Source organism: Helicoverpa zea, chromosome 17, assembly GCF_022581195.2.
Source record: "Helicoverpa zea isolate HzStark_Cry1AcR chromosome 17, ilHelZeax1.1, whole genome shotgun sequence".
NCBI classification, from domain to species: Eukaryota; Metazoa; Arthropoda; class Insecta; order Lepidoptera; family Noctuidae; genus Helicoverpa; species Helicoverpa zea.
The window spans coordinates 6,793,520-6,819,352 of NC_061468.1; the positions used below are offsets into that span (position 1 = coordinate 6,793,520).

Consider the following 25,833-nt stretch of genomic DNA (forward strand, 5'->3'; position numbering starts at 1 on the left):
CGCGATCCTCGGGCGTGTGAGTAGCGCGGGCGCCGCGCGTGCGTCGCGAGCGCGTTGCGTGAGCGTCGCGTTTTGCTGCCCTGCGGCATTTGCAGCGCGCTCGCGGCGCGCACGCGCCGCTCTCCTTGACGTTTAACTGCTAAGGCGTTTAGCGGGCGGCGGGGATAGCAGGCGAAGGGGTAAGAACGCAACTCGAGCGCCGCGTGCTCGCCGCGAGCGCGTCGCTTGCACTCTTCACACATGCCGCAGGGCAGCAAAACGCGACGTTCACGCAGCGCGCTCGCGACGCCCGCGCTACTCACACGCCCGAGGATCGCGCACGCCTAATGTGTGGTCAGCCTTACCATGAGTAAGTGAAACTATCCTATCCTATGCGCCTGCTGATGATGATGACTCATTTTATCATCCATCCAGCTATTCCCCAACTATGTTGGTGTTGGCTTCCAATCACCGAATCTGTTTTAGTACCAATATTTTGCTTGGAGCGACTACCTATCTACAATCCAGTCAACTACACAAGACGACATCCATATTATGATAAGACTGACAGACTTTCTGGCTTCTGATTAGTCGCAGCAGCTGCAGAAAATGTACAAATGACAGCTTTGTCAGACTCAAAGCATGTAGACATAGATTATAGCTGTTTCCTGTGAAAATTACTTACGCACCATACGTAATAATTTTCCAAATTGGCTGAACAACGTCACAAACTTTACTTCTTTTGTTTAGATAAATGGTCACATCCACAACACAACCTTGATCAATGAATCTATGCGACTGCTAAGTGCTAATCCTAATAATACTGTCACGTGAAAGAATGCACCTACGGAATAAGTAGTATTTTGACGATTCTATATTGCCCACGCAGACGAAGTTGCGGGCAACGGCTAGTATTCTATATATATTTATGGATATCGAGCAAAAATTAGCAAAAAAATCAAGTTTGTTGTACGGAAGCCCCCCGAAATATTTATTTTATTCTAGTTTTCAGTATTTGTTGTTATAGCGGCAACATAAATACATTATCTGTGAAAATTTCAACTCTCTAACTATCACGGTTCATGAAATACAACCTAGTGACAGACGGACGGACGGACGGACGGACGAACAGAGGAGCGAAAACAATAGGGTCCCGTTTTACCCTTTGGGTACGGAACCCTAAAAATGATAAAATTGTTTACAATTTGTCGACCATAAATACATTATCAATGCTGACGGCCGTTAAAAATAAAACCTCACAAATAAATCATCAAAATAAAAGGTTTATTACCAAAACAACACCCGATTGAAGATAAAACAAAAAAAAGTGAATCATCAGATTCCTCACTTTAATATCGACGGCCATAATGATAGTTGTTGTAACGCTGGTAGTATCCAGGTGCCGACTCCGAGTCCTCGACAGCAGCAGGGCTTCGTGGCCCCCTTCGAGCTGGCTCAGCGCTGGCAACGCTCACCAGTGACAAGATGGCGCAGAGGACCATAGCGAAAAGAGCGATCTGGAATCAAATGAGGTTTTATGAATATGCGTATTTTAGATTTGTTTTTTTTTGCCGACTGCATGATGTGAAGGAGGATAATGTGTTTTAGTGTTGTTATCTTACGGACTAGAGTCCGTAGTGTCCATAGAGGCCGTATTGGTGTTAACAACTATGGTTAACAAAAATGTAGAAACATTTCTAGTAAGAGGAGCAACCAGACAAGTCTAGCTAGACTCTTATAGTACACATAATAGGTATATGAGACAAATAATATCCAAAGCATATTTACTTTACTATACTTTGTACAATAAGACAAAAGTCCTTTTAAAAAAAAAAAGAAATGTAATTAAATGAAGAGGCTACTTACGAATTTCATGGTATCAGTTTTCAAAGAACACTAACTGACTTCAGTACTAAATGCACTCTTTATATACGAAATGCTTTACCATTACCAGGTCATACAAACAATTCGGATAATTATTTGAGACCTAATCAAAATTGAGGATCAATCAAATGTTCAGCAAAAAATAGGACGTGTGATTGAACTCGTCAAAACATTGAAGGTGATTAGTGTTATCTTTTGTACTAAAACATAAGATGAATATAGCTTTCCGTTTGTAAAGGGATCGTTGAATTCCTTTAGCTTCCAGAGATCAACCCCTTACATGTAACCTTAGAAAACTTAACCTCATTTCTACGTCCATATATACGAAGCTAAGAACAGCTAAATATCAATTGCAAAATCTTAAACCACCAAACATCCTGTAAATCCGTTTTACATTAAATATATGTATACAGTTTTGATAAGCTTTGTCATACATAGTAATATTTGCATAAAAACTGTCACACAATACTGCAAAATACTCATAATAGTGACCTGTTCTCCTTGATTTTTGCGGCTTCTTCAGAATCTGTAGCAAAAAGAGTATCTCTTTGTTGACCGCTTTAAAATGGGTTCTGCACAATGCTTTGTAATTATTTGCCCATTTCCAGCTATATACAACCTTTTTCTTTTTTAACGACCAAAAGCTGAAAGAATTTCCAATCAGTTCAGTAGAGATTAAGCTAGGATGCACACCCATTACTAGGTCTTACACAGCTAAAAAATTCTTATAATATTAGAAAATATTATTAAAATAATATTGTGGAACCCAAAAACAAGTTTCGTTGCAGGTGACTCCCCGTGAAGAAACTGGATTTTGTTATGGTTACTTTTATTATTTCTAGTTTTATAAGGCTCCACCTTGACATTGAACTTGGAAATCCAGTACATTTTTTAAAATTTTCAAGTAAAACAGATCCTCATAAATCCATAAGAAGGTAAAGGATCCCATAGAACAGGGCGTACATAATTACTATCCATCGACATGTAAATAAATATATCCATCACTCTCTGGGAACACCCCGGGGTATCGTAGCTTTCTATAATCTTCACAGTAGCTCCAGAGATTACATCATACACAAAACCTTACAAACTTTCTTCTTTATGACATAAATATGAATATTAAAGTTCATAAGACGTCCAGATCGGTCGTTCACATCGCTATCACTTTCTTAAGAGGTCGGCCTTGACCGTGGCAATAAAAATAAGGTGCTTGGTGGGAGAAAGTCTTCCCAGTTACATAACATGAAGATCCCTTCAAAAAGGTTAGTCAGGTGAATTTATTTGTGTAGTGCAGTTGCAACTTACAAAGTACTTCATAGATAAAGGAAGGCCGCATCGTTATGATTGTAAGTTTTTTTTAAATATTATTATATTCCTATTTGAGTATTTGTTGTTGATCTCTTGTGTTTTTTTTTTGCGTTTTCCTTGTTACCTACTTATGAGTTTACGATAAGGCCCTAAATCGTAAAACGTGATCAGAGTCAATTAAACTTTTAATCGGAAAACATTGATTAGTCTCGTGATCATAACAATATTAAATCCACCTTCAAAAACACGTCATTAATATGTTAATCTTTAGTAAAGGATATTAGGAGTGGATATTATGTTAAACAGAGTAGTAGGTACTATTTTTCTTCATTTAGATACCTACCTTCTACACTTGTCTGATGAGTTTGTGCTCTGTATTCCATTAAATTTTGAATTTATGTCCCATCCTGTTTAAGTATGGTTGATTAAAGATTTAATTCCCATACAATTGTGATGATCATAATACAATGCAACGCAAAAAACGACTCCAACCTATTCCAATAGATCATCTTAGTCTATAGCACTTTAATCACAAGTTTCAGACGTACGCAGATAAAAACTTTGTAATAAAATACCTATGTTTATACTAAGTGGTAGGTAAACACTAAACAGTACATAATAATAAAATAACATATGGTCTTGAAGTGTTCCATTAGTGTACCTAATTGCGATACAAGCATGTTATAACGCATTGTATTACTAGTGATTCTTCCTCAATTACTTACATAGTTATGTTTAATTGTAGACATCTGTGATGATTTCATCAATCACTGTCGATAGAACCGCAATAACTTTGTATCTACATTGTCACTTTATTATTTAGTTGTCTTTTAATGTTTCCTCTAACAGCGTATAACTTTAGGATACATGATTGTCACGGTTGTTGTTCCACATTCTGTCAATATAGGTACTAGCATTTTCCTATAAAATATCAAAGAACATCGATCCTATATTTTCCGACCTATGTACTGCTAGTGTGGGACTGCTAGTGAAAGCTGTTTACAGGATAAAAATCTTTAGTTTCAGGTCGCTTCACTATTCATGATCCTCTGGTCGGTCGAAAGCGCGGTACTAGATCCAGCCCTCTACTTATCCCCGAGTCCACCGCTGACGGACACCAAGGATACTATTACTGCAGCTGAGCTATGGAACCTGCCTTTGGACAGCAGGATGGCTAGAGAAACAAGAGATGGCCTGCCTCAGGATATTGAAGAAAGTAAGTATCATTTGGTTATGACCCCTCCAGCTGTGGGTTAGCAGCGATGAGGGAGTGTCAGACTCTTACTGACTAAAAACCGTCGTGTTCCGGCGTAGGCTTTTATGTACCAGGGCCGCGGTAACTCTTTCGAACAATCCCGCAGCTTGGTTATTAGAGATTTATGTGGAGATCTTGCCCTGCTAGGGCTGCGGGAGTGTTTGGAAGAGTTAGCGGCCCTGGAACACAAAGGGCCATAAGAGTCGGGCTTATTGCGTCCCAAATTGATGTCAGAGGTAATAAAAAAATGGTACGAACGGAGCTTCTTCTTTTTCACAAGACCTGTAGTCCGTTGATCTGGGTACCTTTGTGCAATATCAATGGTAGGTTCAAATTATCATTTTCAATCAACTACTTACTTGCCCTCCACGTTATCTACAAAAACTTGTCTCAAGTTCATAACAACATCGATTGGTTCAATATTTACCAGATTTTACCTGTTTGGCATTAAGTATATTTAACAATTGCGCAATAGATATTTATCTCATCATCATAAACATGACTTAATGTTCTAAAACCCAACTATTAGTTACGGTTTTTAATATACTACAGGTGTTTAGTCTAAAGAATCGAGATATACCTAGTAATTATGTTTTTTATCGAGTCAATAAGTAGGTAGGTACTCTAACATGCTAGGCTGGATAAAATAAACAGGTATATATAATACCTAGGTACTTAGGTACCTATGAAGCACAGCACCATGCATGTAGACACCTATCTCATGTTTACCAAGTATTAACCAGTCGGTTTGTCTGATTATCAAATGCAATCTATGTTTTTGTCAAGTATTTTTAAGCACAATGTGCACTAAGCCCAAAATAACCAATTGCCATTTCACCCTCAGGACCAGCATCAAAAAGGATACCACATCCACTGGAAAAAGCGAAATTTTTTTGGCCATCGCTTCGTTCTTCTAACTACAGAACTGGCTCAGGCAATGTCCAGGTTCCTTTAACATTCAACCTATCAGGACTGTACGGGAAATATTCTCCCGGGACTATAGGGTCGTCTGGCGTGATCGGCAGCTCTTATGGGACGATATCCGAAGTTGGTGGAACAGTGGTCTCTGGTCTAGCTGGCAGTGGTTATGGAAAATATAGAACGTATTCTGGATTGAGAATCTACGGTGGGGAAAATGGGCCAGCATGGAGCGGGTGGGGCAACGGAAGATGGGGGAACTATGGTAAAGGATAAGATAGGTCGAAGTTTTGAATATAATATTTATTTTGATTAATATGTTGTTTTATTTATTTTTGTGTCAGTCATCCTCCAAAGATCCAATGTGACTAATATTTTTGAGTCGGGCTAGTAGTAGCACCTAGATCCTGAGATTAGTAGTTTCAACAATCATCAGCTCGATAATTTAGAAAAGTGTTCTATATACCTAAGGTCATATTAGACATCAACTTTAGTGTACGAATGATGTCAGCTAAAACTTCTGATATTATTTGAAGAGCTGCAAAGGGAAAATCCTTCAATAAATCCACGTCTAGTGATAGTATAGTCCTTTGTAAAGTCTAGATCTATAGTCTAGACCTTTGTAAAACTTAGCTGCAATTGAACAACCTCGCAATCAGATGTAGGCAGACAATAATCAACTTGTCATTCGTCTATTATTGAGCACATCTATGCTTGAATGAATGGATTCATTATAAATGTGCTCAATTACGAATTTGTAGGTAAAGCCATCCGTATCAACAGTGCACTCTAATGAATGTTCAAATTATTGCAATGAGAATAGTTCACAGGAATATCACTACTTCCGACAGGCACCTGTCAACTATAATGATCGAGTTTCCTGTACAGATACCATTTATACGCTCGGTTGTATTGCAAACATTTTATTTCCCTACCATGGTGTCTGCCGTGGTACTTCTCACGCTGCTACCTGCCTGGGTGTCGTGTGCCGGAGAAGGGAACATCAAGTTACTAGAAGATGAAGTAGCTGTGGCCTTGAAATCATGTTCATACCCTGACGATATACCAAGTTCTAAAGAATCTGCACCAAAGGACCGCCAACGGCGTTCTGACGACTCTTACGATGGATCTCCTCGAATTGATGACAATATGAAGCAAGGAAGTCGGTACAGCCACGAGAGGAGGAACACCAATGACAGTGGGGATCAGCTACAAGTGATCAATGCTACAAATGATGACTACGACGGTTACGGTAGTGGGGACACGGGAGAAAAGTTGCTGACCTCAATGCCCCGTCCAGCATCAGCAAACAATAAAGCGAATATGAGAAATCATAGTAGAACAAGACGAAGTGAGCCACTGTTGAAACCAGAAACCGATCAGGTATTAAATTTACCCTAAAAATATGTGGGTTTTTTTGTAGCCTTACAATGCTTTGAATATATTAGAATTCCTAAGAAAAGGAATAGCCTAGATAGGTAGGTGTATCTAGAGGTATGCTATAGGTAGAACGGTAGCATACTTTCTTGTAGGCATCAACTTGATCTTTGGATACACTAGTCACTAGACTAGACTATAGACACCTATCAGAGGGCTACTAATTTAATTTATTCAGATGAGTAGGTACCCAACTTAGTGATTTTAATAAATTCACAACATTTTTTTCAAGATATGAGGAAATCGTTTGTTATTATTAACTTTGCGGTTTGAATTATATTTAGCCCAACGGATGACGGATAAGCTTTGCTCGTATTAATGCTACCTAAAATCCAAAATTAATTCTGTATTTAAATAAAAATATGTTTTCAGTGCCTCAGCCAATGTGTGTTCGCCAATTTGCAAGTGGTAAGTACCTGAACTTTAATTTGTGCAACGTACGGTCAACAAGAAAAAGTGATTATTTTGCAGTCCAAAAGAAAACGAGTAACCATAACCATAATGCATTTCGCTATAATGTGCCATAACCTTTAAGGTTATGGCACATTATAGCGGCACCGCAACAGCACGGCTCCACACCAGCATTTAAGTTGTCATTCAATTTAGAGCATTAAATCGTGTATATTATAATATATTTCGTAATGTCAATATGAAAAAGCCAACGGCGAGCAGTCAGCGTGCTTGCCGCTTCCATACAACTCGACTCGCCGCCCGCGTGCTGCAAGCGAGCGGTCCTCATGCGTACAGCGCGCCGACGGCGTGCTAATTGCGCGCCGACTCCGAGCCGGCAGCGAAACAACGTCATTACGTCGTGTTCAATCATAACATCAATCATAATCGTCTTAAAATAATATTGAGTTTGCGGTGACAGCAAGCTTACACCTCGCGGCCGGCGCGCGGCCGGCGCGCCGGCGGCGAGCGGACGGGCGCGCCGACGGCGAGCGGACAGCGCGTGGTTGGCGCGCTGGCAGCTAGCCGTAGTCTTAATTCGAGGCGACGCCGTGCTGCAGCCGTGCTGTTGCCGTGCTATTGCGGTGCTGCTATAATGTACCACAAGCTTTAGTTAGCTTACAACCTAGTTGAGTGGCTAGCTGTTTGATTAAATCGCGGTCGACACCAGTGGCGGATTTACCAGTAGGCCAAGTAGGCCAGTGCCTAGGGCGGCAGATTTAGAGGGGCGGCAAAGGACAATGCCAGGGTCTGGGCTCAAAGTTTGCCCAGCAGTGGGAGTAGTTCCAACTGGTTCCATAGTGCACTCTGAACATGAAATCCAAATATTTTTGAAATCGGTCCCAGAGGTCCCGAGAAAAACCGGTTCAAATGTTCTCCATAGATAGTCACTTAACAAAGCCTGAGCCATTTGCCCAGTAGTAAAAGTGGTCGAAATAGGTTTTTTACTGCACTGTTAACACGAAATCTAAATATTTTGGAAATCGGTCCAAGAGGTCCCGAGAAAAACCGGTTCTAATGTTCAACTTGAACAGTCACTTTACAAAGCCCAAGCCGTTTGCCCAGTAGTGGAAATAGTTAAAATAGGTTCCTTACTTCACTCTTAACACGGAATCCAAATATTTTTGAAATCGGTCCCAGAGGTCCCGAGAAAAACCGGTTCAAATGTTCTCCATAGATAGTCACTTAACAAAGCCTGAGCCATTTGCCCAGTAGTGAAAGTGGTCGAAATAGGTTCTTTACTGCACTGTTAACACGAAATCCAAATATTTTTGAAATCGGTCCCTGAGGTCCTGAGAAAAACCGGTTCAAATGTTCTCCATAGATAGTCACTTAACAAAGCCTGAGCCATTTGCCCAGTAGTGAAAGTGGTCGAAATAGGTTCTTTACTGCACTGTTAATACGAAATCCAAATATTTTGGAAATCGGTCCCAGAGGTCCCGAGAAAAACCGGTTATAACGTTAAACTTGAACAGTCACTTTATAAAGCCCAAGCCATTTGCCCAGTAGTGGGAATGGTTAGAATAGGTTCTTTACTTCACTCTTAAGACGGAATCCAAATATTTTTGAAATCGGTCCCAGAGGTCCCGAGAAGAACCGGTTCAAATGTTCTCCATAGATAGTCACTTAACAAAGCCTGAGCCATTTGCCCAGTAGTGAAAGTGGTCGAAATAGGTTCTTTACTGCACTGTTAACACGAAATCCAAATATTTTGGAAATCGGTCCCAGAGGTCCCGAAAAAAACCGGTTATAATGTTAAACATGAACAGTCACTTTATAAAGCCCAAGCCATTTGCCCAGTAGTGGGAATGGTTAGAATAGGTTCTTTACTTCACTCTTAAGACGGACTCCAAATATTTTTGAAATCGGTCCCAGAGGTCAAGAGAAAAACCGGTTCTCATGTTAGCCAGCCATTGTTAGCTAGCCATTTTAAGCAGCCACAAACCTAACAACCTTCTTTTCTTGAAATAACATTCAGATAGTTAGTGGTTTCACTGTTAACAGGATAAAATAACAGAAATAGACGTTTAAAGGTAATTGTTGTTTCTCTTGCTTTTCAGTCTCTATCTACTACAATCAGTCCTAAGTTCGTGTAGCGTCATGCAATTAATATCCGTAATGGCAATGGAAAAATCTTATCAGGACGAATTAAATAAGCTCGAACACGAGGTAGTAAATAGTTACCGTTGAGGAGTTCCCTCGTCTCACTGTCGTCTCCATCGGCAGGTCAGGTCTTAACCTCCACAGTTTTGTGGTGTCGGAGACATATACCCGAATGACAAGTTTTTATTCGATATGTGCTTACAATTTCCGAGAGTTCCCTATTGTTTTAAGTTTTCTATCACCAGACCCTGGACCGAATAACAAAGGAACTATTTGGAAAGTAAATCCTTTCAAACAATAAAATGATTGTTTAAATCGGTTGGTAAACGACGGAGTTAATATGCACGTACTTACGTAAAAAGAATACAAACGAACTGAGTGAGAAACTCCTCCATTTTTTGAAGTCGGTAAAAAAAATTCTCGTTCAATACCTCGTATTTGTCGATTAATATTATAATGCATTTCAATTAAGGTAATAAAAGTGGAATAGTTAAGAGTTCGTAAGGATGTTTTTCGTAATATTGAATAAGAGTCAAACCAGTTTTTCTCAGGACTCCCGGGATAGATTTCGAAATATTTCGGTCTGGGACCTATTATAAGCCTATGGAACATAATACACTATGCAGTTACTGTGGGCAACTCTTGAGCCCAACTTCCATACAAAGAATAGCATTGTCCTTTAGCTATTTTTTTTTACAGTTTTTTTTTTTATAATTATACGAGTACACAATCCATATATAAATAAACGATTAATAAGCGCACTGTAATATATAGGTACTTAAGCTTATGTAACCATGAATTTTAAAATATTCCAATAGCGTTTTAATAAAAATAAATTAAAAAATTCTCGCTCGCTTCGCTCGCAGTTTTTTCATCATTTCTGGTTTATTCTGCGGTCTGTGAGTCCTCAATCTAATAAAAAGTTAAAGTACCGAAGTACCAAAAACAACTGACGCTCTACTACGCTAACGATTTCTAAGCTGTTTAGGAGGTGGAGGACTTTTGTGTCCCAAAAACTCAAAAAATTTCGCGCTCGCTGTGCTCGCAGTTTTTCACTTTACACTGTTTTTTTTCAAACTTGTTTGAGTATTTTAGTGTTCCAAGGCCAAAAATTTCGCCAATTTGACACTTTTTTCTATTGACTTTTTTCTAATGTCTTTAGGTATCATTGCGTCCCAAATTTCACAAATTTCGCGCTCGCTACGCTCGCGACTTCTCCTCTTTACAGTGGTTTTTTCACACTTGTTTGGGTACTTTTGTGTCCCAAAACTAAAAAATTTGCTTCGCTCGCGACTTTTTCACTTTACGGCGGTTTTTTTTAACTCGCTATGATACTTCACTGTTCCAAAACTCAAAAATTTCGCGCTCGCAGCGCTGATTTTTATAAAACTAGCTAGCGCTTTATAAGTTTGCAGTGATCTGACTCCGGTTTCTTTATGGTAAATCTAGCAAAAAGCACCATGAATGATTTTACACGATTTTTAATTACTTTAATTACAATTTTAGTCCGTGATTATATATTTTGTCGTTTTTTTTTGGGGGGGGTGCTCAAGCTCAATAGGTAGTCCGCCCCGGATATCACCCGATGTTACGCTGCCACTGATCATAGCACCCGAACGAATGAACTGATTTCAATTGTTTTCTTTTTTGTATTACAGGTGTTTTACAGGCGAGTGTTTTTAGACATGTTTGATGAAAATCGATTGAGCCGTTTAAAAGTTACAGAGGTTATACGCTTTAAAGTCGCTGTCAAATAAACTTGTTAGGTCAACATTAAACTCTTCGGTACATAATGGGTTGCAAAAATAATCTAGTAGGTAACTGACTGACAGAAAAATCATTAAGTTCATAATCATTAGGGGCGGCAAAAATTGAATGGCCTACTAGCGGCAAATTTGTAAATCCGCCACTGGTCGACACACCTTCAGTAACGTAGGCACACATTATAAAACCCTATGAATGAAAGTATCATGATGTTTAGAACATTCTACTGATCAATTAACATGCTAGGTGGACACTCGAGGCATTCCCCGCGAGGCTGAGCTGTGGAACAAAGTGCAGTCTTCCGTGACGTCACAGCAATCCCGGTCTGCGCTGCATGATCAGATACGCGCATGCTTTCAGGAGTTGCAATCAGGTAAACAAAAGACAAATCACAAAGTAAAGGCTGCTACTTATGTGAAGGGTTTTTAAACGGAACGGGATATTTTGGAAATATCGTTTCACACGAAATGTATAGAGAAACCGCATAGGTACCTACGTCATGGAGACGTTAGGAGGCGGGAACGTGGTACTCACGGGCAATCGCGTCCCGGCCCCGGTCCCGTTCACGACACGTTCGTGATCACAATACCTATGGCCTTGATATATCCAGACTCCCTCGTCTTATGTCTACAATCCTTAAGTAGGCACATAAAGCTGGCTGATGACATTGGAATGAAAATAGATTACCCAATGCGAAACATGAAATAATACATATCTTTCTTAGAAAATGATTTCGTGATTATGAAATAATATAAAACAATCACTGAACACAGCAATCTCACTTTCAGAGGCTGAAGACAATGGATGTTCCTACTCAAACAAGCTAGAGAGGTGCTTGATGCTTCGCTTTGCCGACCGCAAAGTTGACGGCAAAGCCAGCACTCAGAAACCAGCTTCTACCGAAAAGACATGAATAAATATTTACGTATGTAAAAGTAAGTAGGTTCCTAGTGTTTATATTTTAATTAAAATAGGAATAAAGGATTTTCATAAAATCTTTTGTTTAAAAAAAGGTAGGTACCTACCTAAATAATTTTATAATTTTTGTTCTTTCAGATGATCACGATTCACGACTACGAACATCAGCAACGAACAAAGGACCCAAAGACCAAGATTATAGATACATAGCTAGATTAATTAGTAAAATCGCAATTCAGAATAAAATCTGATCAAAAGTAAAGGTTCTTTCCATTTTTTAGGAAGTCCTGTGATTTTGAGCATTAGGCGTGCCTTCAACTTTCGAAGGTTGCTCTCTATTTCCAAGGTTTCCGTTATCAGATCCTGGCCTGATGACTATGGGACCGCCTGGGAAGTATACTCAATCAAATAGAAAAACAATTTTGCAAATTGTTCCACGCTTCTTTGAGTAATCGGTGAACATACAAGTCGATTAAAAAGCGCCCTCTGCATTAAAAAAGTATATTAGAATTGTGAGTGCTGATTCCCAGTTTTTGTAAGTTAACGCTCTCGATAAGTAATTATAACTCGGCTGAAAAAACACATTCATTCATTTTTCCGGATAATAACGTTAACTGTACGACCAAGTGTCGATGACAGCCTTTATTAAATAAACAGTTCTAAAATTAATGCTACGTAATTAAGTAGTAAAATATTTTGAGCATCGAGAAAGTTGACTTGCAAAACTTTCACAAGGCATTCTGTTAGGCTGTTCACAAATAAAGAATCACTGGGTATCCCGGATGAGAAAGAGGCTGAGGGAAGAACAAGACGGGTTTGTCTAAACTTGTGTTCTTCAATTGATGAGGCAGTATTGGTGCAGGCAGCTTAGGTAGTCGGTCAGTTGTTGCACACTGAAATAAAATAAAAATGCCTTTACCCATACTGCTACTGTTAGCGTATCTCCTAATCACCCTCTTTTATGTTGATGAATTTTTTGCGCATTTTACTGTAGAGGTTGTAAGCAGCAACAAATCAAGTTAAAACATGCAATTTTTTATATAAAATGGGCATTACTTTGAAATTAAAGAACAAAATTTATCACGCCCCTGGATAATAGTAAAAAGACATCAATTATCAAAATAAAATTATATTACCATTACAGAATACACCACAAATGACTGTACTTACACTAATCAAGAACAAATAATTAGCAATACAAATAATTAACATAATTAACTTGTTAAAAACAATCATTATGAAGGCTTTCAAAACACTAATACTTTCACAGTCTTAATTTTACTGTTGGCAATTGATTGTCAATAAAGGTTTTATTGTTTTGGTACTTTTTGCTTGTAATTGCTAATGAGGTTTTAATGTACGGCAGGTGCTAATATTGAGAGATTCAGAGTGTTCAGAGTTAGAGGAGCCTGGTTTGTGCACACTCTTGGCTGTGCTTGTATGTGCCTCGTCCATCGGCACAGATGCATTAGTCCTTCACGTTCTGTGATTGAGAGCCGCTCCTGAAAACAATTAGTAGCATTTGTTAAAGCATTGGTTGTTCATTACCATTTGATAAGAATTTTTCAAATGAGTTCAGTAGTTCGATAAATTCTACGATAAGTTAAATGCAGTACTTACAATAAGAGGGTATAAAACATAATATGCAGCAACATCAGTCACATTTAGGCTCTGTCCAGTTAAATATGTATTCTTCTCCAAGGCTTTATTTATGTCCTGTAAATAAAATAAAGAAATATATGCAATTAGGTACTTGCATTTCAATAATAGTGCTTCAGATGGTTACCAATTGACACAGAATTGCCTCATGGTATCTTTAGAAAAGAAAACAAAGGAATATTAGGATTATGATACCTGGAGTATAACTTGGCACAAGGCAATTTTCCATATCACTAGTTAAACAACTACTTCTATCTTACAGAATGTTAAAAAAGAACAGTGATAAAATTACCTTTAAAAACCCCTGAGCAAAGGCAGGGTTAGCCGCAGCCTGGTTGGCATACATAGCTATGTGCTCTAGCCACTGGTAGCTAAGCAACATCTGTTCTTGATTCAGTTTGATTCCACTGCTCGAAGCTAACTTCAGTACTATTGTAGCAAAACCTTCTATGCTCTGTTTGTTTAATACTGTGGTGAGTACCTAAAAATATCAACCATAATTTGTTTTAGAGTCATTGTGGACGCAACATCAATACCTTACAAATACCCATGCATAAGATTAACATCAGGAATTTTAACCCTTTTATGCTGTCACTAGCTTTTTGGTTTTACCGGTGTCCTGTGAAAACTACTGCCCGCACCTGGATAAAATATAGTCTATGACACCTAGGGATAATATACACAGTTTCCCACCAGTGAAATATTTTTCAAATAGGTAGGTTTAGTGGTGATGGTATAGATTAAATACTGTTGATGATCACCTTATCAGTATTGTAACATACGGTGCCAACCGGCACATTATAATATTTCCCAATTTGCTTGATTACTTCAACGTTACAGACGCTCATTGTATATGGTCTATTTTTTTAATTATGGTTTATTTTTTCAAAAAGGTAAATTCTTTTAAATATAAATTGTATGATAACTGTTTTATAGGTTAGCTTTTCAATTTGTAATTTGTGACGCTAATGACAATGACACTTGACATTTGATTTGACCATTATAAGCTGCGAACAAAAATTGATAGTCTAGGAAGCACCTAATAACAATCCATGAACTGTGAAAAGGAATAAAATAATATATTCATGACTATTCATGAGTTACAACGTAACACAACACCGCAAGAGCCGTAAACGTAGCGAAAAACTGAATTTTGGTTTTCGATACGACATGTTCTACTGTTTCCTATACAATCTCAAATTCATGATATGTGACAGCACTATTCATTGAATTCTATGATTCTGATTTCTATGATAGCAACATCGGCCTAATCAGTAATCAGCCATTGAAATAGTTGTTGATACTGAATTTGATTGTTCGATCTTCGTACATTAAATTGGAATAATATTGATAAAATCAAGACAAACTGTAAACTTATTCAACTATAATCACCAAGATTCACTGTGAATTAATTCGCTTTCCACGCTATATCAACGACAATGTTACCGTAAACACACATGCGAATATGATTCTGAGCATTTCAGTGTAATTTCAAATAATTGTATATTTACTTTGTTAGTTATCGAATACCTTTATTCGTCTTAATGTTGACTTTGTGCCACAATTATTTTCGAGTAACATCCAGCAATAAGAACAGTAAAGATGTGCCGCAACGCTTCAATAAGAGGAAGTTCGCATTTGGCATTTTCATTCTGTTATTGGTCGTTGTGCTGTGGGTGGTATCCTCTGAGATGACAAAAGTAAGTCAAATAGACCATTAGCAACATGTTGCAGTACTTGTGTATGTAAACAAGATGTAAAACCAGTAATGTTTTTGTTTACAGTACTTGTATGTAGAGAAACATATAGAGAGACCATTCCTTGTCACCTATGTGAGAAGTTCCTTGCTGTTTATTTACCTATTAGTACTATGTTTTACGCCTCCTACGAGGGATCCATGTCAGCCAGCTGATTACACAGTAAGTTAACTTTAATAAAATGACCTTCTAACACTATAGTATAGGTTAAATTATTTTTAGAGAACACAGGTATATTGCCCCTTGATGACAAAGATAACCTTTTGTTATTGCCAAATTGTTTGGCTAAGCATGTTAGCCACACTTTTGGCTTTAACTTTTCAAGGAGACAAGTACCCAAATGAACAATTAGTTGCGTTTCAATATTTCACAGAAAACTGACCAGCTTTGTTACAAATTCCTGTGAATAAAAAAACATCAATACATGTTTAATCAGCCTTCATTCAGAATTGCTGGTAATATTACCTACGATGCAAAACAATTTAAAAGGGAAATAACACATTAGTGATAATATATTTAATTTGAGCCTTAACTGGTAGCAATAAGGATGTAGATACAAGTTCACACAATCGAGTTGTTCTGAGGGTCACACCTGCACAACTCAGATTTGTATGCACTTCATTTGTAATTGAACATGTGCACTTTGTTAATTATTAAAGATACCTATTATGAAAACAATGAATTACTGAAGACAAAATAGACTTCTAATTCTTTAAATGTTGCCTAAATACAATATAGTATTGGTTTAAATGTTTTGAATATAGTACCAAAGCTACAAAGGTTCCAGAGTTGAATAAATCAATCATTATTAGACAGTATATAGACTTTATTATATTTTAAAAATAATGTATATGTTTCAGCAATTACTTGAACAAACTGGAGAAACTGATGATGAGAGTTATTTCAATGAATCAACAAATAGTTTGGTGAGTATTATTTCATACAAATTTTTATTCAAAGCTCATATTTATGCACATCCCCTTTTGTTAAATCAGGATGTATTTTGAAACCTTAGCAATATTATGCAAATTAATTAAATTGTCCATTTTAATATTCAAAGTAGACTGCCCTATTACCTTATTATAGATATAATTAAAATTAATGAATAAAATACTCTTCTGAATTTGAAATACTCTCATTCTCATTAATCATTTATGTGCAGTTAACACTGCCCATTCACAATCTAGAAGAACAAAGTAGTGGTAGACCTTGATTCATGCTGTGAAATGTACCTTCAAGGCTAAGATATTTTATTATAACAACCTTTTTGTATTGTTTTAGGTTCAGACTCAGGTAAACAACCACCATACTCAATATTGCTTGGGATAAAAAATACAACCTGCAAACACCATGCATTTTAGAGGCTTGAAACCTTATACTCTAAAATAAAAATATAAACACAAAAAAAAACTTTCAAAAAGCATTCTATCAAGTCTATGGTGCTGTGTTCTTTATTCAAACAGAACTTGCAAAGAGTTTCCTAGCCTCTGAAAAAGCATGGTGTAAAAGAATAGAGAGATCTTATTGCTTAATGATATTTTAGGGAGACTCCACCTTCGTGCCAGTTCGGGCCGGGGAAACGACAGACAGTGATGATGCGGCACCAAGAGCTGTACGGTTTAATAAAGTAGCCGAGGTATGTTTTCACTTTCACCGCAATTTGCTAGATAACCTTTAGACAAACAACTCATAATCTTCAGATAAGATATCAACATTTGTTGTTAAGTTAAAAATACATAATTTGAATTACATAATTAAGAGCGTTAACATCAGTAAATATGAAAGTAAACTTTAGAGATAAAGAGAAGTACTGTAGATTAGTTTTAGAAATTACCTTAGTTGGGGGAAAAAAATCTTTTTATCAGCTAAATTTTATTGTTGCTTGTTTTTGCCCTTTATTATAACGTAGTGTTCTCGTCAAGGCTGACCCTAACGTATGATATTCCCAGGTGCGAGTAATGTCAGCAGCCATGGCTAGCGAGGCTTTGCTCGCTCGGCTCTCGTGGGCTGCGTCAGTTCGCGCCACTGAGCACGCACAACGGCGGGCAGCGGCCGCCGCGACTCGCCGACATCTGAGGCTGGCATTACTGTTCTGTGTACCTGTGAGTTTCTTGCACAGATTAATACCATCTCACCACAAAAACTTAAACGTCTGTTGAACACTTGTCTAATGATATTGAAATAAGGTCCATTTTGCAGCCACACTTTTTTTAAAACAAAGGATGTTTAAAATTTTTTAGTAAGGCTGCTACTGTTTTACATAAACTAGGCTTGCTGCAAATTTCACAAATAAAATCTCTTATAGCTTTATCTGACTGCTAAACTATAACTTATGGTTTTACAGGTCTCGGCTAGCAATATCTGGCAGAAATTTTAAACAGTCTTTAGCTGTCAGTTAGCATTAACTATCAAATAACTGACGGACATAACCAGGCCTTAGCATTTAGTACAGTTCCCGACTTATAACTTTGCTTTTCCGAAGAGTCATATGCCAACTCGCGCTTGCACATCAGTCTTTTTTCTTACATCTAAGTAGCGTGAAGTCAGTCAGTTCAATAGAAACAAGCAACCAATTATGCATACATAATACCTGCAAACGAATGTTTCTAATAAATTACATTAGCAAATTGACCTATCAAAAATTTTCATTGTTCTAATATGACTTATTTATTTCAGTGGTTCATATCGAATTACCTATACCGATTAAGCTTGTTACACACGAGTACGGGCTCAGCCACAATATACACGTCGACGGCGGGAGCGCTGGCGCTCTCGGTCGGTGCTATATTCGCACAAGTGCCCAACGACCGGTTCACGCTGTCCAAGTGTGTCGCTGTCCTATTGACTGCCGCCGGACTGGTGAGTGTAGACCAGGTCTTATGTATAGAAATGTTGTATGTAACACAGCAGTACCTAGGTAAGGTACTGCTGTGTTGTAAGATGTCATCATACCCACGGTCAACTTATCGGTATCAGCTAGTTCCGGTAAAAAAAAAACTCCGTTTCTCTGAATTTTGGAAAAAGACACCATGAATGAACCACGTAAATTACTGGACTAGATCTTTTGCTGTTTTGTACAAAGCTCGCAATTTCGCATATAAGTATATAAAAATAGTTACCTAAATACCTAAAAACTATTGTTGATAGCGACTAAGATACATAAAATGTAAATCGATAACCTAGTTTAAACAGATAACTGTGACATATTGTATTGGCGCAGCAAATAAATAATATAATATAATAGTCATAAATTCTAAAAACCTTTAGAACAATTATTCTCACTTAAGAATAATATGACCGTTATTTATTTCATGTTTTTCCTCATTTCAGGTGGTATTAGGTATATCAGAGAGCCATCAAACAAATTGGATAGCAGTATTGGCCGCGCTAGGCTCTGCATTATGCTATGCAGTACATTTACTCTTGTTCAGGCAAGCTTTAAGAAATGGGGATGATATCAACTCATCATTGCTTGTTGGTGAGTATTTTAACTGTAGGATTCATTCATCATGTGACAATAGACATAAATACACAATAGAATAGGTACCTAGGTACCTACTCTATAGATATCTAGTCTTGTAATCTTTGGACACTTTGAGAACTTTGCATAGATTTAAGAGATTAGAATTGGTGCCATACATTTTTGAAACATTTTGAATACGAATATGTGAGTGAAATGCGGTTGTTAATGTTTGAATTTCATCAATATAAATCAGCTTCTAAACCATACAGTTTAGCGATAACTTGAAATAATGTATTATATATTTGGCGTTGTTTCCAATACAAGATACTTTTTATCTATTTGCCGAGGTAATTTCTTCAGAACATACTTCAAATTCTCATAAAGTGCACTCTTTTTGATTAATTCTCAAATTCATCATCATCATTTTCCTGCCCTGTTCCTAAGTCATTTGGGGTCGGCGAAACAAGTCGTTTACTTCCATTACTCTGAAATAAAAATCACAATAAAAGTTGCACAATATTCCCAGGTCTAGTGGGATGTGCATGTGGCTGCCTCACGTGGGTGATAGGCGGCCTACTAGCGGCGACGGGTGTCGAACGAGCGGAACTGCCGCCGCCGCGACAGTGGACCTGGCTGTTACTCGACGCCGCGCTGGGACCCCTGCTTATTGACTCGCTCTGGTTGTGGTAAGATACCTATTTTTTTTTGTGTGTGTGTGACCACCGGACTAAACTGCCTCGGATTTCTGGAAGGCGGAAGTGAGGTCGTGACCCCTTTTGAGACATCTTTTATAAAATAAATGCAAGCCATAGTTGGGAGATCTAAAGTAATAATTACTACGTGCGAGCTCAAATGTGTCCACCACTGCCGCCGCGCGCGACGCTCTGAGATGCGGCTCGATATTTGCTAGCATTTGTTTTTTTTCGGCCACCTCGCAGCGGGGTTCGCACCGCGAGGCGCGTCGCTCCGATGTGTGGCATACTTCATTCATTTGCTGTAGTCCATTTGTTTTCTCCGCTCATCGCTTGCCGCGCTGCAAAACGCGCCGTAAATCTTAGGGGTATGCTACACGGGCGGTTCTCCCGCCGCGGGAATCCGCTTCTGAACCGCACTAGACTCAATTCTTATGGACATTGTATGCTACAAACTACACGGCGCGGTTTCCCGCCGCGGTTTGCAGGCGGGAGAAATTCGACCGCCGCATGCAGCGTCAAACCGCCGCTGTTTACCGCCGTTCTAAACTATTCGGGCGGTTTTCCGCTATTGCGTCATTGTGCGCGGGACTTTCTCGCTCGCTCGTCGGGTGTGCGCAGTTATCATTGGCGGATCCATGTTGAAATGAACACAAAACACAGCGGTAACCCGCGTCCTGTGTAGGTTGTTGGTTTGCGGGAGCTTTGTCGAGCGGATTCTCGCGGCGGGAGAACCGCCCGTGTAGCATAGCCCTTACAGTTCTTGCCTGTGAATTGCCAGACATGAATACATTTTATCTTTCTCATATCATGTGATTCTTATAACATAATTTTCATTTATCAATTGTTTTGACTAAGGCTTTCATAACATGTGATTTTAACATATTTCTAATTTATTATTTTACTTCACAGGGGCAAATCCCTAACGTCTCCTCAAGCGGCGACGGGTATCCTGGGCCTAGCGGTGCCGCTGTCGGTGTGCGTGGAGGCGTGGCGCGGCGGCGGCGCGTGGCAGGCGCTGGCGGCGGCGCTGGCGGGCGCGGGCTGGGCCGCCGCCGCCGCGCCGCTGCCGCAGCACTGCTTCACCTGCCTCACCGAGCGGCTGCGGGCTGCTGAGGGGTTCACGTCAGTACACTTGTGTATAGTCCTACTGTAGCTGTGGCGGCGCTGGCGGGCGCGGGCTGGGCCGCCGCCGCCGCGCCGCTGCCGCAGCACTGCTTCACCTGCCTCACCGAGCGGCTGCGGGCTGCTGAGGGGTTCACGTCAGTACACTTGTGTATAGTCCTACTGTAGCTGTGGCGGCGCTGGCGGGCGCGGGCTGGGCCGCCGCCGCCGCGCCGCTGCCGCAGCACTGCTTCACCTGCCTCACCGAGCGGCTGCGGGCTGCTGAGGGGTTCACGTCAGTACACTTGTGTATAGTCCTACTGTAGCTGTGGCGGCGCTGGCGGGCGCGGGCTGGGCCGCCGCCGCCGCGCCGCTGCCGCAGCACTGCTTCACCTGCCTCACCGAGCGGCTGCGGGCTGCTGAGGGGTTCACGTCAGTACACTTGTGTATAGTCCTACTGTAGCTGTGGCGGCGCTGGCGGGCGCGGGCTGGGCCGCCGCCGCCGCGCCGCTGCCGCAGCACTGCTTCACCTGCCTCACCGAGCGGCTGCGGGCTGCTGAGGGGTTCACGTCAGTACACTTGTGTATAGTCCTACTGTAGCTGTGGCGGCGCTGGCGGGCGCGGGCTGGGCCGCCGCCGCCGCGCCGCTGCCGCAGCACTGCTTCACCTGCCTCACCGAGCGGCTGCGGGCTGCTGAGGGGTTCACGTCAGTACACTTGTGTATAGTCCTACTGTAGCTGTGGCGGCGCTGGCGGGCGCGGGCTGGGCCGCCGCCGCCGCGCCGCTGCCGCAGCACTGCTTCACCTGCCTCACCGAGCGGCTGCGGGCTGCTGAGGGGTTCACGTCAGTACACTTGTGTATAGTCCTACTGTAGCTGTGGCGGCGCTGGCGGGCGCGGGCTGGGCCGCCGCCGCCGCGCCGCTGCCGCAGCACTGCTTCACCTGCCTCACCGAGCGGCTGCGGGCTGCTGAGGGGTTCACGTCAGTACACTTGTGTATAGTCCTACTGTAGCTGTGGCGGCGCTGGCGGGCGCGGGCTGGGCCGCCGCCGCCGCGCCGCTGCCGCAGCACTGCTTCACCTGCCTCACCGAGCGGCTGCGGGCTGCTGAGGGGTTCACGTCAGTACACTTGTGTATAGTCCTACTGTAGCTGTGGCGGCGCTGGCGGGCGCGGGCTGGGCCGCCGCCGCCGCGCCGCTGCCGCAGCACTGCTTCACCTGCCTCACCGAGCGGCTGCGGGCTGCTGAGGGGTTCACGTCAGTACACTTGTGTATAGTCCTACTGTAGCTGTGGCGGCGCTGGCGGGCGCGGGCTGGGCCGCCGCCGCCGCGCCGCTGCCGCAGCACTGCTTCACCTGCCTCACCGAGCGGCTGCGGGCTGCTGAGGGGTTCACGTCAGTACACTTGTGTATAGTCCTACTGTAGCTGTGGCGGCGCTGGCGGGCGCGGGCTGGGCCGCCGCCGCCGCGCCGCTGCCGCAGCACTGCTTCACCTGCCTCACCGAGCGGCTGCGGGCTGCTGAGGGGTTCACGTCAGTACACTTGTGTATAGTCCTACTGTAGCTATGGCGGCGCTGGCTGCGATTCATATCACACCACAGTTCACAACCTATAGACTACGTTAAAGGGTTACTTATCAATTTACGTATCTACTGCCGTCTAACTAGAGAATTTAAAAACATTCACTAGTACAATGAAATCTTACATTTATTAAAAGTAAGCGCATGTAAATGATAATATATTGCTACATATTCATGCAAAACACCCCCTCGCTCAGCATGCTATCTCTATCACATTCTAATTATCACCTTATTATTTACAGGGTGATACGAAACATCCCGGATTTAGACGAGCAGTCAGAAGCTCTGATGTCGTCGGACGAGCCCACGTAGCGCCTTCACCGTCACTCCTGCCACGAGAGGAACCACTGCTAAGTCTGAGCCGAATCCGTACCGGCTACACAAATAATGCCTGCTGACCTACCTACACCGCTGACACTACATGACGACAAGGTTAAACGAACAGAAGTCTGTCTTTTAAGTAAGAAAAAAATATAGAACACGTTTTTTTTTTTTTTTCATAAAATTTAATCATGTTTAGATAGGGGCCAGAGTTTTCGATTATGATGTCACCCGAAAGTTGAACACGCTGTACGTAAGGTGGTAGTTTGCGGGAGTAAATAAAAACATCGTGTCGAATATTTTTGGCTTATCTAAAAGACTTACTTTTTGTCGTCATACCTACTGCATTATAGCGTGATCGTCATCGCTATCGCTCTATGTGCAGTTTGATACTACCAATGCAAGATTGGCGGTTTAAGTAGATAGCAGGCCAACTAGACATAAGTAAGACACTGACTTCATTCATTCCGTATAGTATACGCAACTATTTATTTTTAAGCATCACGTCTTATGAACCCCTCGGCGCGAGCCGATGAGAGCCTGTGATCTAGATCAATTATATATTTAGATTCAGAGCTTTTAATACCATAAATTTTATCGTAGTGTGATTGCGCCAGTTTGTATTATAAATTATTATATTTCTTACGGGGTTTGCCGTATGCTCTGGCACTGCATATTTGGTAACGAGTAGCTAGTCGGGTGTTAACTTATATAATAAATGCACCCAGAAGTATTTGTGTGGTCACACCTTGTTTCGCCTAGTCTAATTTATAATAATAACTAGTAAACTATTAGGTGTGTTAACAGTTAACTTTGTAAAACTTCCTAATTTCTATCCTAAATTTGAACATAATGTGTTAAGAGTTACAAAAATAATCAATATAAAGAAATATCTTATTTGTATAATATGATCTAAATGTTTTCAAATCTATACAAAACATGTTGTAAATTGTATATTAAAACTAACAGTAGCTTTGTGTGATTAAAATCTTGTAATGTACATCTGAATATTGTAAACTGTTTGAAGTATACTCAACTATTAACTATTTTCATAAGTCTCCTGTACCTATTGAGTCCATATTACAAAGTAACTAATAAGTGAAACGGAATACGTTTTTATTTATTCACTAGCTGTGCCTTTGATCTCTGTGTTTACTAGGGGTAGAAAAAATTAAGGGCTGAATACACTGAAATATTGGTTCCAAAACTTTTATGTATATCGTACTTAATTGATATTGGTCTTAGCTATTAATATTTTATATATTGTGCATTTATTGGACGATCAAATTATGAATTGGAATTAATATATTAATTTGTTGTTGTTTTGTAGTGTTGACACCTTATTATCTTGTTGCTTTTACTTGAATTAGAAATTCTTTCGTCTTGTTTTCTTGTTGATTTCTTTTCTTACTGTAGTTACATTCAATAGTGAATTGAAATCTTTTTGAAGTGGTTGAAATAACGTCTTTTAAATTGTTTGCATGATTCAATAATAATTTTGACATTTATGATATGATGATTATGAACTATGTAAATAGATAAACACTATGTAATTATATATTATACTATCTACCTGTTGTATATTGTGTTATGATTATAATTGACACAGTATTATGTAAGTGAATTATTTTGTGTTATTAAAGTAGTAGCAATAGATTTTATATACATATTACAATTGGTTTAATTTATTTTGTAATTATTTATTAAATGGTTTGGGTACTACTGATTCATAAGGGGTGTAGCCCTTCTAGGCATATATAGATAGTTCAACTCAGATTTGCGCGCGGCCCTATGTGTGCGTCGGCTTGTAAATATACAACTTTCATTCGTGTGACAGTGACGTCGTCCGAGCATGACGTGTTCTCATCGCTTTTTGTTATGGGTACAGTCGTTTACGAAAATGTCTAGTTCTTCACGGAGAAAATGTTTTAAGGAGTCAGGTAGCGTTTCAAAAAAATGAAACAACATTCAAAGCTTTTTATTATTACATTTTACAGTTTATCATTATTTTCTCATACGACTTTTCAAATTGACATTGACAGTATCTAAGAAGTAAATGAAGTGAAATATCTAAGATGAATTATATAAATACTCCTTACATATTTTCTAGCTCGGGGTACGCGGACAATAAATAAATGTGTGGACTAAGAATGTAAAAGACCTATAATTTAGTATAATAATGGAAACAAAATGTGTGGGGAATTTTAAAAAATTATATTGCTTCGCATAATGTCGACCAAAATAAGACGGAAATAATGAAGCTCATAAATGAACGTTTAAGTCAAATTGATGAAGGGATGTTGGGTAATACTTGTCGACATGTACAAAAGAAAAAAGAAGAATACTATAGACATTTTGACATGGAGTCAGAATTTATAATTAACATTGGTGAAAGTAGCGAATCCGAAAATTCATCATTTGATTTTTCAAGTAGCGATACAGAATCATCCTCCGAGCCTTTTTCCCAAACTATGTTGGGGTCGGCTTCCAGTCTAACCGGATTCAGCTGAGTACCAGTGCTTTACAAGAAGCGACTGCCTATCTGACCTCCTCAACCCAGTTACCCGGGCAACCCAATACCCCTAGGTTAGACTGGTGTCAGACTTACTGGCTTCTGACTACCCGTAACGACTGCCAAGGATGTTCAATGACAGCCGGGACCTACAGTTTAACGTGCCATCCGAAACACAGTCATTGGTGTCTAAGATATACTTAGAAAGTACATACAAACTTTAGAAAAGTTGCATTGGTACTTGCCTGACCTGGAATCGAACCCGCGCCCTCATACTCGAGAGGTTGGTTCTTTGCCCACTAGGCCACCACGTCTATAAGTAGCGATACAGAATCATTATAAATAAATAAACTAAATTACGTAATAACTGTACTTTAAACAGCCGTATACAACCCCTAAATAACTGTATTTGTACCCGACTTTACCTCTTGTCACGCACACAAAGTCACTGTATATGTACAAGGGTTACCCACACATAGGGCCGCGCGCACGACTGCGTTGAACTTACTATACCTACTTTCCGTACGACGTGGATAAAATGTATCCTTGTTATTTTGATTTATTACTGCCAAGTTTCATCAAAATCCTAAGGATTTCATTCTTATGAAATCAGCTAATTCTTAAACTGTCAATCCTAAATGGTTTGCCATAGCCAAATCTTAGAAACGGCTGAACCCGCCTAGATGAAATTCTTGTAATAATAAAATCCTATATGACTGACCATGAGCACTCG

The 25,833-nt window shown here is 40.1% G+C and overlaps 4 protein-coding genes and 1 long non-coding RNA gene across 11 annotated transcripts; 3 read left to right on the forward strand and 2 right to left on the reverse strand.

The window, feature by feature from the left end:
- Positions 1–1,242: 1,242 nt before the first annotated feature.
- LOC124638380 lies at positions 1,243–2,555 on the reverse strand. Its single transcript, XR_006985361.1, has 2 exons — positions 1,846–2,555; positions 1,243–1,496 (listed from the first exon to the last, which is right to left on the reverse strand). It is a non-coding gene; the product is annotated as an uncharacterized LOC124638380 (long non-coding RNA).
- A 1,169-nt stretch (positions 2,556–3,724) lies between these two features.
- On the forward strand, positions 3,725–5,660 carry LOC124638294. The gene is made up of 3 exons (XM_047175228.1): positions 3,725–4,078; positions 4,192–4,387; positions 5,271–5,660. The coding sequence occupies exons 2-3, from the start codon at positions 4,213–4,215 to the stop codon at positions 5,618–5,620; spliced, it is 525 nt and encodes a 174-aa protein (XP_047031184.1). The 5' UTR covers positions 3,725–4,078; positions 4,192–4,212; the 3' UTR covers positions 5,621–5,660.
- A 551-nt stretch (positions 5,661–6,211) lies between these two features.
- Positions 6,212–12,278, forward strand: LOC124638095. Of its 2 annotated transcripts, none has more exons than XM_047174931.1 (5): positions 6,212–6,727; positions 7,154–7,189; positions 11,345–11,471; positions 11,887–12,033; positions 12,155–12,278. In XM_047174931.1, the coding sequence occupies exons 1-4, from the start codon at positions 6,212–6,214 to the stop codon at positions 12,009–12,011; spliced, it is 804 nt and encodes a 267-aa protein (XP_047030887.1). In that variant the 3' UTR covers positions 12,012–12,033; positions 12,155–12,278. The 2 variants fall into 2 exon arrangements, with proteins under 2 accessions (XP_047030887.1, XP_047030888.1); XM_047174932.1 differs by having other exon boundaries at positions 11,887–12,023.
- Positions 12,279–12,501: 223 nt separating this feature from the next.
- Positions 12,502–14,654, reverse strand: LOC124638096 (eukaryotic translation elongation factor 1 epsilon-1). Of its 2 annotated transcripts, XR_006985332.1 has the most exons (5): positions 14,437–14,654; positions 13,968–14,156; positions 13,637–13,732; positions 13,187–13,518; positions 12,502–12,909 (listed from the first exon to the last, which is right to left on the reverse strand). XR_006985332.1 is itself a non-coding variant. In XM_047174933.1 (4 exons), the coding sequence occupies exons 1-4, from the start codon at positions 14,521–14,523 to the stop codon at positions 13,369–13,371; spliced, it is 522 nt and encodes a 173-aa protein (XP_047030889.1). In that variant the 5' UTR covers positions 14,524–14,654; the 3' UTR covers positions 13,130–13,368. The 2 variants fall into 2 exon arrangements, 1 of the variants encoding a protein (XP_047030889.1); XM_047174933.1 differs by lacking the exon at positions 12,502–12,909 and having other exon boundaries at positions 13,130–13,518.
- A 286-nt stretch (positions 14,655–14,940) lies between these two features.
- On the forward strand, positions 14,941–24,260 carry LOC124638093 (solute carrier family 35 member F5). 5 transcript variants are annotated; one of them, XR_006985330.1, is made up of 12 exons: positions 14,941–15,375; positions 15,460–15,594; positions 16,293–16,358; positions 16,714–16,725; positions 16,976–17,068; positions 17,382–17,534; positions 18,109–18,291; positions 18,763–18,910; positions 19,422–19,581; positions 20,500–20,712; positions 22,510–22,964; positions 23,043–24,260. XR_006985330.1 is itself a non-coding variant. In XM_047174928.1 (11 exons), exons 1-11 carry the CDS (start codon positions 15,220–15,222, stop codon positions 22,577–22,579), a joined length of 1,389 nt encoding a protein of 462 aa, XP_047030884.1. In that variant the 5' UTR covers positions 14,941–15,219; the 3' UTR covers positions 22,580–24,260. The 5 variants fall into 5 exon arrangements, 3 of the variants coding, with proteins under 3 accessions (XP_047030884.1, XP_047030886.1, XP_047030885.1); XR_006985331.1 differs by lacking the exon at positions 16,714–16,725; XM_047174928.1 differs by having other exon boundaries at positions 22,510–24,260.
- The last annotated feature ends 1,573 nt before the right edge of the window (positions 24,261–25,833 follow it).